The sequence below is a fragment of the Panulirus ornatus genome, chromosome 48 (genome assembly GCF_036320965.1).
Source record: "Panulirus ornatus isolate Po-2019 chromosome 48, ASM3632096v1, whole genome shotgun sequence".
Taxonomy (NCBI): Eukaryota; Metazoa; Arthropoda; class Malacostraca; order Decapoda; family Palinuridae; genus Panulirus; species Panulirus ornatus.
Window position 1 is genome coordinate 28,057,960 of NC_092271.1, and position 11,140 is coordinate 28,069,099.

Below are 11,140 nucleotides of genomic sequence, written 5' to 3' on the forward strand. Positions count from 1 at the left end.
ACGACAGTGAATGACATCAGCGAGGAACAGGACTTCCTCATACCGTAATTTTTCACTTAATTATTTCATGTTTAAGAGGACGGGCTGACTACCACCGAGAGAGTTAAGATCAAAGAGACTGGCTGAGAAGCTCGAATGAGAAATGTCACCATTTCATTAACCAAAAGAAAACTAACTATTTACGAATAATTAAATAGGGGAGGCTGGAAGCAGGAGGCGGGCGTGGCTGGACAAGGCAGTGAGGGGAAGGAAGCTGGGCAGTCCACACACACAGCAAGACCGCGGTGCAGGACATACAAGCAAACAGAATGGTCAGGGAAGAAGACACTTGCCTCAAGATAGCTGCTTCCTTTGTAAGTTAAGGGGATCTTCAGTGTCACATACTCTCACAAAGGGCTGGAAATTATTTTTCGTTTCTCTTCCGGAGATGTGCAGGTGTCGAGTCCATCCGGGCAGCTGTTATGTGTACTTATACCTGTATAAGTAGCGTATTGACGGAGGTCTCACACATCGCCGGCAGCCCTCGCCGTACATCTGGATTAATTTTTCTATAATCATTTCGAGGAGTTTATGTGAGGTAGAACGCCACTTCTGCCTTTATTTAGTATACGATATTCTCTTTGTAGAATAGTTATACTGCATGATGTCTCCCGCTGAGAAAGTTACAGATGTAAATATGTCCCTCCAGAACCCACCCTTCAGCATCGTCTACAACTACACCCCACCCTACCAGATCGGCGGGTTCCTCGTCGACGTGTTCGACATCATATCCCAGTACCTCCACACCTGGTGAGTACCTGGACAACCAGTGAGTCACACCGGACCCTGTGATCGCACTGTAGAGGCAGTAGTCACACTACTCCCTGCAGTCTCACACCAGAGGCTGTAGTCTCCCGGTGGATGTTGTATATTCCCTGTTAATTGCTCAAGGCTTTCCCTCTGTGTCTCACAGCTCCTGCATGAAGTCTTCAGTAAACAATCCGGCAGTCTGATGTAAACTGAGATTGGTGTGCCCACGTTTCAGTAAAGTAAACCAGTCAATTAAAACCCGGTTTACCCCCACACAGTGGTAATCAAACCTTGCCTTCCTCCAGTTACAGGTTCGTGCTGGCCCAGGATGGGCTGTATGGCCACCGCCTTCCCAATGGAACCATCACGGGCACCCTGGGCATCATCAACCGCTCGGTAAGTACCCTGTGGCCCTGTTGTCTTACTCTCCCGCGCAGGGGAGGACGGTCAGGCCGCACGGAGAGGCTTGTGGAGAGAGAGAGAGAGAGAGAGAGAGAGAGAGAGAGAGAGAGAGAGAGAGAGAGAGAGAGAGAGAGAGAGGGGAGTCCCTGAACGGTGCCTGTTACCACATCTCTCAGCCTCTGACCTTTGACCCATCTGCAGGAGGCTGACCTGTCGACCCTGCTGACCCTGACCTGGGAGAGGACCTACTACACCGACTTCTCGGCCATGCTGATGATGGACGACTTCAAGATCACCCACAAGCGCCCTATGCTGGAGGCAGACCTCGGGGGATTCATCAAGCCCTTCACGCTGCAGGTGAGGCTGCCAGAGATCTGCACACACGACCTGGGCATGGGGGCTACATGAAGGAGTAGTTAGGACGGCCTTGGGGTAAGCAGATTAGTCTTGTTGGCCTGGGATAGTTATGACTTTCTCTGGAGACAGTGTGGCCGATAACTGCGCAAGTCCTTCAACAGTCGCCTGCGACACTCTTTCATCCATCATTTCTCTCACTCTCTCCAATACCTCCCTCCCTCAGCATTCTTCCCATCACAGCTGTGGGCGCTGGTGCTCCCAATACCCTTCTCCAACATTCCACCACAGCTGTGGGCCTTAGCATCCTAACACCCTCCTCCAACATTCTCTCCACCACAGCTGTGGTTGGTAGTGCTGGCCAGCCTACTGGTGACGTTTGTCTTGACGTGGGGCATCATGATAGGCCGGAGCATCATCCTCCACCAACTGAGGTGAGTCCTCCTCCACTACACAACCACTCCACACACAACCGCTCGACACAACCACTCAACACTCTGTCAACCTATCATAAGCCAATCGATGGTCACCTAATTGACGTTTACCCGAAGTAACAGTCAACCAATCCCCAATCAGCCGGTCAATTGTCAACCAATGGATCTGTTCTTGTTGCTAACCCGACAAACAAACATACATACACATATAACCATTATACATGTGACCTGTTGCATATCCGTAATGATTATGTAATGACAAACATATAAGAATACTAACTGAATATACATACGATAATAGAGAGAAACAAAGTTCGTAAAATAATGACATTAAGAGAATTTATATACAATTGTTTAAATGTGATCTGTAAAAGACAACTACTCTGGGCCAGGCGCCAGGCCGAGCCGGGCGAGGTGGCCCCAGCAGAGGGAGGTCTGCTCTACAGTGCTGAAAGATCAATCCTGTGGACCTACTCCCACCTACTTGGCCAATGTTAGTATACTCTCTCTCTCTCTACCTTCACCAGCGTCAGTATATTTTGAACGTTAGTATACTGTGCCGTATACTTGGCCTCTTGTCATTATCATTACCATCCCAACATTGTGATAACAGGAGTAATTTATCTTTTGTTGTCTGGCCAGTTTCCTGTGTTTCAGACCTCGCTCTTATGTGCGTGTTGCTATACCCCAGGGGATCCGAGCCATTACTGGAACAGCTTGCGCACGACGAAAATGTAACACCAAATTTTCCAGTATAAATGGAATAATTGATTAAAGCTCTTTACTATTCGCTTCGTTCCGAAGTTACATAAATAGCTACATGTAATTTCATTTGAAATGATGAATTTGTAATCATTTGATAAACAAATTTGGTATTACCTTTACGGTCGTATGTATTGTGGTGTTAGTGAGTATGTTGGTGCGAGATAAATGTTGTACACCTCTTGTAGATTACGTTAGTTCTTTCTCGACCTCTCATGACCAATGCTATAGCCAGTAATTACACTACCTGGCGACCATAACTACCACCCTTACCACTACAAGTGCCCATCCCTAGCACAATTATTACCATAGCCTACATTTCTTCAGTCATTACGATTTCCAATAGTTCATCACTGCTACACCCTTCATCACCATCCTCCAAACCCCAGATATATTCTCAGAACCTCCTCAGAGATGAAGGAGATCTGCCTTCACTATACCTCCCTCCCGCTCTCTAGCCGTGGCGTGGGAGCCTCGAGGGGCGTGTGTTCGGGTACTGCCTGGCGTGTGGCTGCTGGCGACGCTTATCCTGGGCTCTGTCTACCGCTCCAACCTGAAGGCCATGTTGATCCTGCCCCGGGTCCGTCTGCCCTTCGACACCCTGCAAGAGCTGGCCGCCTCCCACGTCCCTCTTTTTGCCGCCGAGGGCAACGCCGTCCACCAGGCCATCATGGTACGTAGGAGGCTGGTACGGTAGACTACGTTAGGTCTTCATACATGGGAGGTGATGGTCAGGGAACGTGCGTGAAGTATCGTCCGTAGGAGAAAACAAGTCTGTAGTAATGTGGGATGACCCAACATCCTGGCCACGGGCGGGAGGAGAGAGAGAACTCCTTCGCTTCTCAGTTCCTCAGGTTTCTGTAAAGATATTAATGAGTCACATCCCTCTCAGGATGCGGAAGAAGGCTCCAAACTGTGGCCCTTCAAGGGCACCATGGTGGCATCCCAGGATGTTCTGCAAGCGGCTAAAGACACCCGTGAGGGACGCATCGCTGGCACCGCTCCCAACTCCATCAACTTGTTCTACATGGACTACTACAAGTCCAAAGTGAGTCACACGACCTGAACTACGACAACAACATCGTAAGTCAGAATCAGTGTTGTCTTCACACACGCAAAGAACTTGTTCGCTGGCTGGACAGGTATCATCTGCCTTGTGGCCCAGAACGTAGTGTCTGTACAATATAAACTGCTTTTCCTGCCAAGCTAAAGCTCCATTCGTCCTCTTAGCAGTATCTCTCTATCTCTTGCCCTCGTTGTGCTCACAAACATTATTATTCGCTATAAACTACAGCACCACATAATAAGAAGCCTCCATCTTACAAAGCCCAGGAAATTTTTGTATTTCTTTCCTTAATAGTTGTTTCAATGTTGCACAAGTGTTGCCAGTCACTGTATTCGACGTTGTCCTCATCATGCAAGCCAGCCGGTTCTCACTGGTTCCCTCACAATATTGGCAACTGTGTTACATACTGTATATAACCCTTCTTGAGTCACCGCTCAAACACATTTTCTTTAATCTTTTCCTAGCAGCCGTTTTCAATACACTTTTCTCAGCAACTGTGTTATTCAGCCATTTCTCAACAGCCCTTGTGTTACCTCGCCATTTCCCTAAGTCATGCAGCCTCTGCCACTACAAGTTGTAAAACAGAGACCTTCTGTTCCAGTTCGGTCGCTGTATGATCTACGTCATGTCAGAAACGGTCCTTGGGGCTCGACCCATGGTCCTCATGATCCCAAAGGGGTCTCGACTGAAGACCAGCGTCGACAGGATGTAAGTCATCTTTCCTCACTATAGCCGTAAGAGCCTTCCGTGTGGTAAGAACCATTTCATGTATTCCAGGATATGAGGTCTTGTGTCTTGCGTCCTGTTGTGGGATAACATTGTTAAACTTAAATCAAGGTCTGGCGTGGGTTCGAGTAATGAGACTATAATGTGGGTCTGACAGTGACCAGTCAGGCCATGATCAATGTCTGGCAAACTAAGTCAAAGTGTCATCTGAAGTCGACAGTATCGCATGGTAGACAGACCAACATTAAGGTACAACAATGACGCGTGTTCGTTAATAAAAGTCAACTAAATTCAGTCTTACACTACATCCCGTCTCTCTCTCTCTCTCTCTCTCTCTCTCTCTCTCTCTCTCTCTCTCTCTCTCTCTCTCTCTCTCTCTCTCTCTCTCTCTCTCTCTCTCTTCGATTATGATTCTTCAAAAGTCCTTCTCTCCCTCCGTTAAATCCTGCTGTCGTGTGAGCCTATAACACAGCAGAGGTTACTGTGTCATCATCCCACTCGTTTGCATCACTCAATCTCACTTCATGATCAGCAGAACATAACCTCTGGATACCACGACACCGCAAGTTGAGAAATTATAACGTTAATGTTGTTGTGAGTTTACGCTATAACCTGGCGTATGCTAAGTTCACACGGTAAGGAGTGGACGGGAGGGAAGGATTGTCGTGTGGTTACACTAAAGACGATAGTGTGAGACTGACCCCCTGTCTCTCCCTCTCTGGCCTGCAGAATTGTGAGTCTGGTTGAGATGGGTATCATGGACCACCTCATGATGCGCTCCATGCCCAACGCCTCCGTCTGCATGAGACCCCTGACAGCCGCCACCACCAGCATCAGAACCCTCAAACTGGCAGACTTCTACGGCGCCCTCGCCATCTACTGCGGAGGTGAGGGAAAAGGAAGCCCTTGGTAAGGTTAAGTCAGGTGAGGTAAGGTTAGGCTAAGCTGGGCTCCGTAAGCTGAATACAGAGCTTGTTAGTCATGATCTCTTGTAATACCCCTCAGCGGAAGAGACACACAGAGAATATTGGGGTCAAGAAGGACACAGGGAATATTGAGGTCAAGAAGGACACAGGGAATACTGGGGTTAAGAAGGGCACATGGAATACTGGGGTTAAGAAGGACACAGGGAATACTGGGGTTAAGAGGAAAGAGCAGGGTGATGATGAGAGAGACAAGCAGAAACTATTGATCCAGGGAGGGTGAGGTAAGGTTGTCGAGTAACAAAATGTTGGATGAAGGTGGGGCAAAGATTGGGTCAATTAGAGGTTAAGGAGACAGAATGGCTAAGTTTATGTTTTGTATTGCCTACTTTGGGATCATTTTAACTTAGGCAGAGTTGTTGTCGATCTTCATCAGCTGCAGTTGCGAGACAAATATGGATTCACTACACAAACAATTTCTTTACTGGAAGGGAAAAAAATTTAGAAATAGTTTTTCACATCAGGAAACCCAGCTAATCCGAAATTCATCGTCTACACAAAACAAAAACAAAGCTTTCTTACAGTTCTTTGTTCTTTGTTTATTGTTGTTTTCTCTTAGTGTCTGATGATCAGGGAGGCCGAGCTTCCGTCTCAGGTCTGAGGTCACCATCCTCTCGTCTTGCAGGCATCATACTGGCTTCCCTCAGCTTCGCCCTGGAGGTCATCCTGGCCACCAAGAATGTCTGGAGAGACTAGAGGAGCGACCCAGGTCAGCTAGCCAGGGGTCAGAGGTGAGATCCAGGTTATCTAAACCGTCTGATGACCGAGTGGGACAAGGACACGACCATCAGGTTGCAGCCCACCATCCACCAGTTGCTGACCCACTCACCAGTCCACCATCCACCAGGTGCTGACCCATTCACCAGTCCACCATCCACCAGGTGCTAACCCACTTATGTGTCACCTGCAGGTCATGGTTCAGACGTTTCCTACAGGTGTCACCTGCAGGTGTTGACCCAGGTGTTACCTGCAGGTGTTGACCCTGGTGTCACCTGCTGGTGATGACCTAAGCGTCGCCTGCTCTGGGGTAAACTGCTTCGTATGACAATCATCTGTATCCATCATGAACGTATATATACCTGCAAATTCTCTGAAATGAGTTTAACTACCTTTTACGAAACCGATCTTTTATACCTGCATCAGTCCATTAGTCTGATAAGCTCTATCTATCCTTATCATTGAGTAACGTGAACATGTTTTCAGTGTAGTACAGAAGAATCTACTAGCTCCACAGCTTCTATAAGACCCATCGGTCTGTTGCCGTTTGAATATCTTTGTATTCGTTGCATTTCTCTCGTACAGTAACCCTGTATGTACTCAAATGGTCATCATATTCTATTTCTTTACCAAATGTAAACCTTCTGTACCTGTATATCTCTGTACCTCCTGCTCACATCTGTGCCGCCCAAGTGGACACTTTTCACAGCCTGCGTCATTCTCGGCTCGTTAAGGCAGGAACCCGGGCAGGCGCTGTGCCACAAGCTGGTCATCCTCCTTGCCAGCGTGGTAAAGATAATTGCAAAGAAAACGGATGATTATTCCCTGGTGAGGGTCGCCTGGTGTTCCGTGCCCCTAAAGTGACATTGACCTGGTCCCTGCAGACGGAGTGTCACGCCAGATGCCTCATGGTTGCAGCTGCTGCTCCTAGCTATAATGACCCCGAGCAGCGTGAGGGATGAAGGAAGATGGAACTCTCGATGTCTTTAGCGCTGATTCGCACACTGTTCTCCTCTACAAGGCTTTCCATTTTCAGTTAAAGAAAAGATTCTCTGTGTGACCACCGGCTCCTCACGTTACCTCGTCCGCGAGGCCTGAGGTATTTCTCGAAACCATGAGAATAGAAGCCAGTTAATCCCCTCCACCGAGCGAGGACATTGCTAGCGGAGACCTCTGTAGCAAACAGGCTCTTGATAACCATACAGTCCAGGTTATTCGGATGCACTGACTCTGGGGGTGTAAAAGGTCATAGAACCCCACACTCCTTGGGTCAGTGTGGGTAATCCCTCACCCCCTTCACTAATGTCCGGCGATTCTACAATCTACGAGTCAAACTCAGGCGTTGCCTTAATCATCTGATGAAATCCTGGTGATCTGCTCCTTGGGTCAGAATCAAATGGTTCCCTCACTCGCTGGGTCAATCCCGTGAGCCCCTTCACTCTTTAGGAGAGTTTCTGTCACAACTCTGGTCTTTAAATCAGTAACATAATCCTCTCACTGTATCGACTGGAGTTGGGCGACCCTCCACTCTCTGGTCAAGGCCAAGTCACCCCTCTCCTTTGCCTCGTTATCTGATAAAAGATATTGATGTGCTTATGCTCGTAAGCGAGCAGTAATATCTCTGTTGGCGTGATCTCAGATCAAGAGCCTATGTATAGAGCTCTCAAGCCGTGAGTGAGGTGTGAGTAACGCAGGTGAGCAGCACTAGTGGTATTGTCGGTGCATCAGCGCCGCCTGCGGCACACCAGTCCGCCTCAGCTCCAGCACCAGACCACACTACCCGCCTCTGACAGTCTCCTCGATCATTGTTCTGCATCTTAGATTCTCGTTTGCGAGACGTTACCTTCAGAATCAAGTGCACCAACTAGAAGGACATCATCCTTGGAAGCTTGAAGACACCGTAAGATGTGATCCCACCGGACAAACCCACTGAGACACATGAAAATGAAAAATGTCTTCTGAAAACCCCGAGGGGAAGTGTCAGCTGACTGTGAACACCAACAAACACGCAAAAAGTACGATGGACGAAGAAAAGACACCCAGAGATAATTTCACCAACATTAAAACCACAATATTGCCAGCCGGGCAGACTAAACAGATCAAGGTGTTGGAGGATCACCAACAGACAACATCTGAGCCGGTACAGCATCATGAAGGTGAACACCTGCCTAGCTTTGAGGAAGAAAACAAATGGCCATTTATCTTTTTTAGACTTTGTTGTATCTTCGCCATTAGAAAGAAATATGGCCGATACGTAATGAGCAACGTCATGTTCATAATTTTCTATATACTGTGGGTTGCATGGCCTTTGACCGGGTTCACTATGGCTGTCTACAGCGCTTCACTGTTCCCTGGAGAACAAAGTCATGGTAATATCCAGAATGAAGTTCTAGAAAGTTCTCTGTTTATCCTATGCTTTGGGGTTGTCCCAGCACTCCAGGCATACTCACTCAAGTTCATAAACAAATGCCTCCCCCAAGTTCTGGAGGACATATCTTTGCTGTGTTGCATAAAGGTAGGTTTTGAGACGCCCCTGAAGGTTTGCCGAATCACTAAAATAAAGAAGTCCAAAGAGAGACTCAAACAAGCAGTAAATGGTGAGTTTCCTTTGAGGCAGTACACGCAGCCAGAGCACCTCTTCCACTGGCTTCCCCTGTCCATGATCGTCGTCTCTGTCTTTGTCTTTCTAACAGTCTGGATTATTGGGTTCCTCGTCATCCTGGATGCGAACATACTGAAAAAAGAATGTTCCGCCTTGGCAATCAATTTTGCATACCAGTGCCTCCCATTTGTTACCACAATTCTTGTCATCTTCTTCATCAAGTGGCACACACAAGTGTACCAGGAGCTTCAAGTATCTTGCAACGATACGTCTGCTGCTTGGAGCACGTCCCAGATCCACACACTCTGCACGTATGTGATCACACTGCAGGATATCTTCGTCCAGCTGAGTGACGGGTTCTTCAGGTATACCTTAGGAATAAATATGATCACCATAACCATCAGTGCCATCGTGTGTACCGCAAAGATTCTCGAAGACAGTAATAACTTCATCTATGTTGAACCTCTGATCGGTTGTGCCTTTATCCTCACTATCATCTGTGAGAAAAGCTCGGCCCTCATGGATAAGGTAAGTGCATCATGTTTGGGCAAATCCCGCGGCTGCAACCCATACTTTGATCAATAGCTTCATGATACCACGAAGACTCTGATGTGATACACGTTATCAACCAGCAGACCACCACTCTGTCTCGAAGGCATGATCCCTCTCGTCTCCCACAGTACGAGAAGCTGCTGCTGCTGCTGAAAATGAAAATCAGACACCATCAACGTTCACCTCACGACGGCCACTACGAAGACCTGCTACTGCTCAGAGAGAATCTCCTTGAGTCACCACCACAGGTAATTACCAGGAAGATTAATATGGAGGTCAGTCACTTTGCATGGCAGAATATAATGATCTGATTATCATCTTCCTCATTCTGTACACTTGTTCACACCACAGCAATAACCTGATGTCTCGTTTTCTCATGATCGTGTCTCACCGCTGGTGTTACACATGTCAGATCTACGACAGCGGACGATGACTGTTATGTCACTGCGTTACAAGACATAAAGCCAGGATCCCGAGTATTTCTTTACTGTTACAGATGATAGACCCTGGCTCACTAGATGTAATATTACTGTCACAGCTGGTAGTCTGAGGGCGACTGGATAATGTTACTACCGTTACAGGTGGTAACGTGCGGGGGATACAGGTGTAGCCGTGGGCTCCTTGTGACGCTGTTCGGGTTCATCCTGTCCTACGCTGTGTTGTTCGACCAGATCGCCCATCCCCGGTCAGGCATCCACCAGGACACCATCAACCACATCCTCCTCATCCTCAGGAACATGACCGATGATAGTGAGTGCTTCAGCCAGTGCCTGACCATCCCTTCACCATCACCGATCCACAGCCACTATCAAGGGTATGATGATGAATGATGGTGAAGACTTTCAATATGGACCCTCGAGGCTTGCACTGCTGACCATGACGCACTCACCTGCCTGGGGGGGGGGGGGGGGGGGTGTCAAGTGCCAAGGAGTTAAAGACGAACCTGTACAGACATGTATGAGACAAGTATGATACTCCGGCAGTCACACAACCACGAGACTTATGTCTGCAGTTTGTCTGAACGAAAGTTCACGGGAGAAACTCTTAATGATGCTGTGGCTAATGAAAGAATTTAATAATCACTATGTTGAGGCGAAGTTAATTATCATTCAGTGACTAATGAGGCAGCACATGCGAGATTTATTAACATATGGGCGTGGTAGCGATCACAGGTAAACATGGGATCATATCAGCAGACTGACACACGTAATTATTGTAATCGTTGAAGCCTTAACCAAAAATAATCAAGATGGTTGATGATAATTTGTGAATAAACAAGAAAATGTTGAGGGTTAATGTGATGTAATGAGAAACACACAAGATGGCAATGCTGCACGTACACCTTCCTAAGGATATCTATATAGTGATTCTGTTGTGTGGCTTTTAGTGTTGTTTTCACATCAGATATACCCACCCATAGGAACACAAAATACAAACTGTAAGTTGGTTATATATATATATATATATATATATATATATATATATATATATATATATATATATATATATATATATATATATATATATATCATATAATGACCAAATACATATTAACATAAAATACGAATATTTATCTAAATGAAGCTTTTAGGATGCCAAGGTTGTAATGATTACGATCTATTTAGTGCCGTCCTGCAGGAGGAGGTGTTGCATGTAACTACACTAGGGATAAGTGTAGTAGTTAACATCCATAACCTGATAAAAATCGACCCGATAGAATTCAGCCAGGGTCACGGTGTTGGGTCAGCCGAGG

At 47.0% G+C, this 11,140-nt stretch overlaps 2 protein-coding genes across 2 annotated transcripts; both read left to right on the forward strand.

The window, feature by feature from the left end:
• The first annotated feature begins 254 nt into the window (after window positions 1-254).
• Window positions 255-6,987, forward strand: LOC139763915 (glutamate receptor ionotropic, delta-1-like). The gene is made up of 11 exons (XM_071690352.1): window positions 255-353; window positions 689-789; window positions 1,095-1,185; window positions 1,393-1,548; window positions 1,888-1,979; window positions 2,372-2,472; window positions 3,200-3,414; window positions 3,634-3,789; window positions 4,409-4,515; window positions 5,263-5,420; window positions 6,142-6,987. The coding sequence occupies exons 1-11, from the start codon at window positions 309-311 to the stop codon at window positions 6,210-6,212; spliced, it is 1,293 nt and encodes a 430-aa protein (XP_071546453.1). The 5' UTR covers window positions 255-308; the 3' UTR covers window positions 6,213-6,987.
• A 914-nt stretch (window positions 6,988-7,901) lies between these two features.
• Window positions 7,902-10,805, forward strand: LOC139764036 (uncharacterized). The gene is made up of 3 exons (XM_071690496.1): window positions 7,902-9,363; window positions 9,516-9,635; window positions 9,969-10,805. Exons 1-3 carry the CDS (start codon window positions 8,185-8,187, stop codon window positions 10,215-10,217), a joined length of 1,548 nt encoding a protein of 515 aa, XP_071546597.1. The 5' UTR covers window positions 7,902-8,184; the 3' UTR covers window positions 10,218-10,805.
• The last annotated feature ends 335 nt before the right edge of the window (window positions 10,806-11,140 follow it).

Coding starts and splice junctions, on each gene's coding strand:
- LOC139764036 (XM_071690496.1), top strand. CDS start 8,185: ATGTCTTCTGAAAACCCCGAGGGGAAGTGTCAGCTGACTGTGAACACC. Junction 9,364..9,515: donor GCTCGGCCCTCATGGATAAG/GTAAGTGCATCA, acceptor CGTCTCCCACAG/TACGAGAAGCTGCTGCTGCT. Junction 9,636..9,968: donor TCCTTGAGTCACCACCACAG/GTAATTACCAGG, acceptor CTACCGTTACAG/GTGGTAACGTGCGGGGGATA.
- LOC139763915 (XM_071690352.1), top strand. CDS start 309: ATGGTCAGGGAAGAAGACACTTGCCTCAAGATAGCTGCTTCCTTT. Junction 354..688: donor TCAAGATAGCTGCTTCCTTT/GTAAGTTAAGGG, acceptor ATGTCCCTCCAG/AACCCACCCTTCAGCATCGT. Junction 3,415..3,633: donor CCGTCCACCAGGCCATCATG/GTACGTAGGAGG, acceptor CATCCCTCTCAG/GATGCGGAAGAAGGCTCCAA.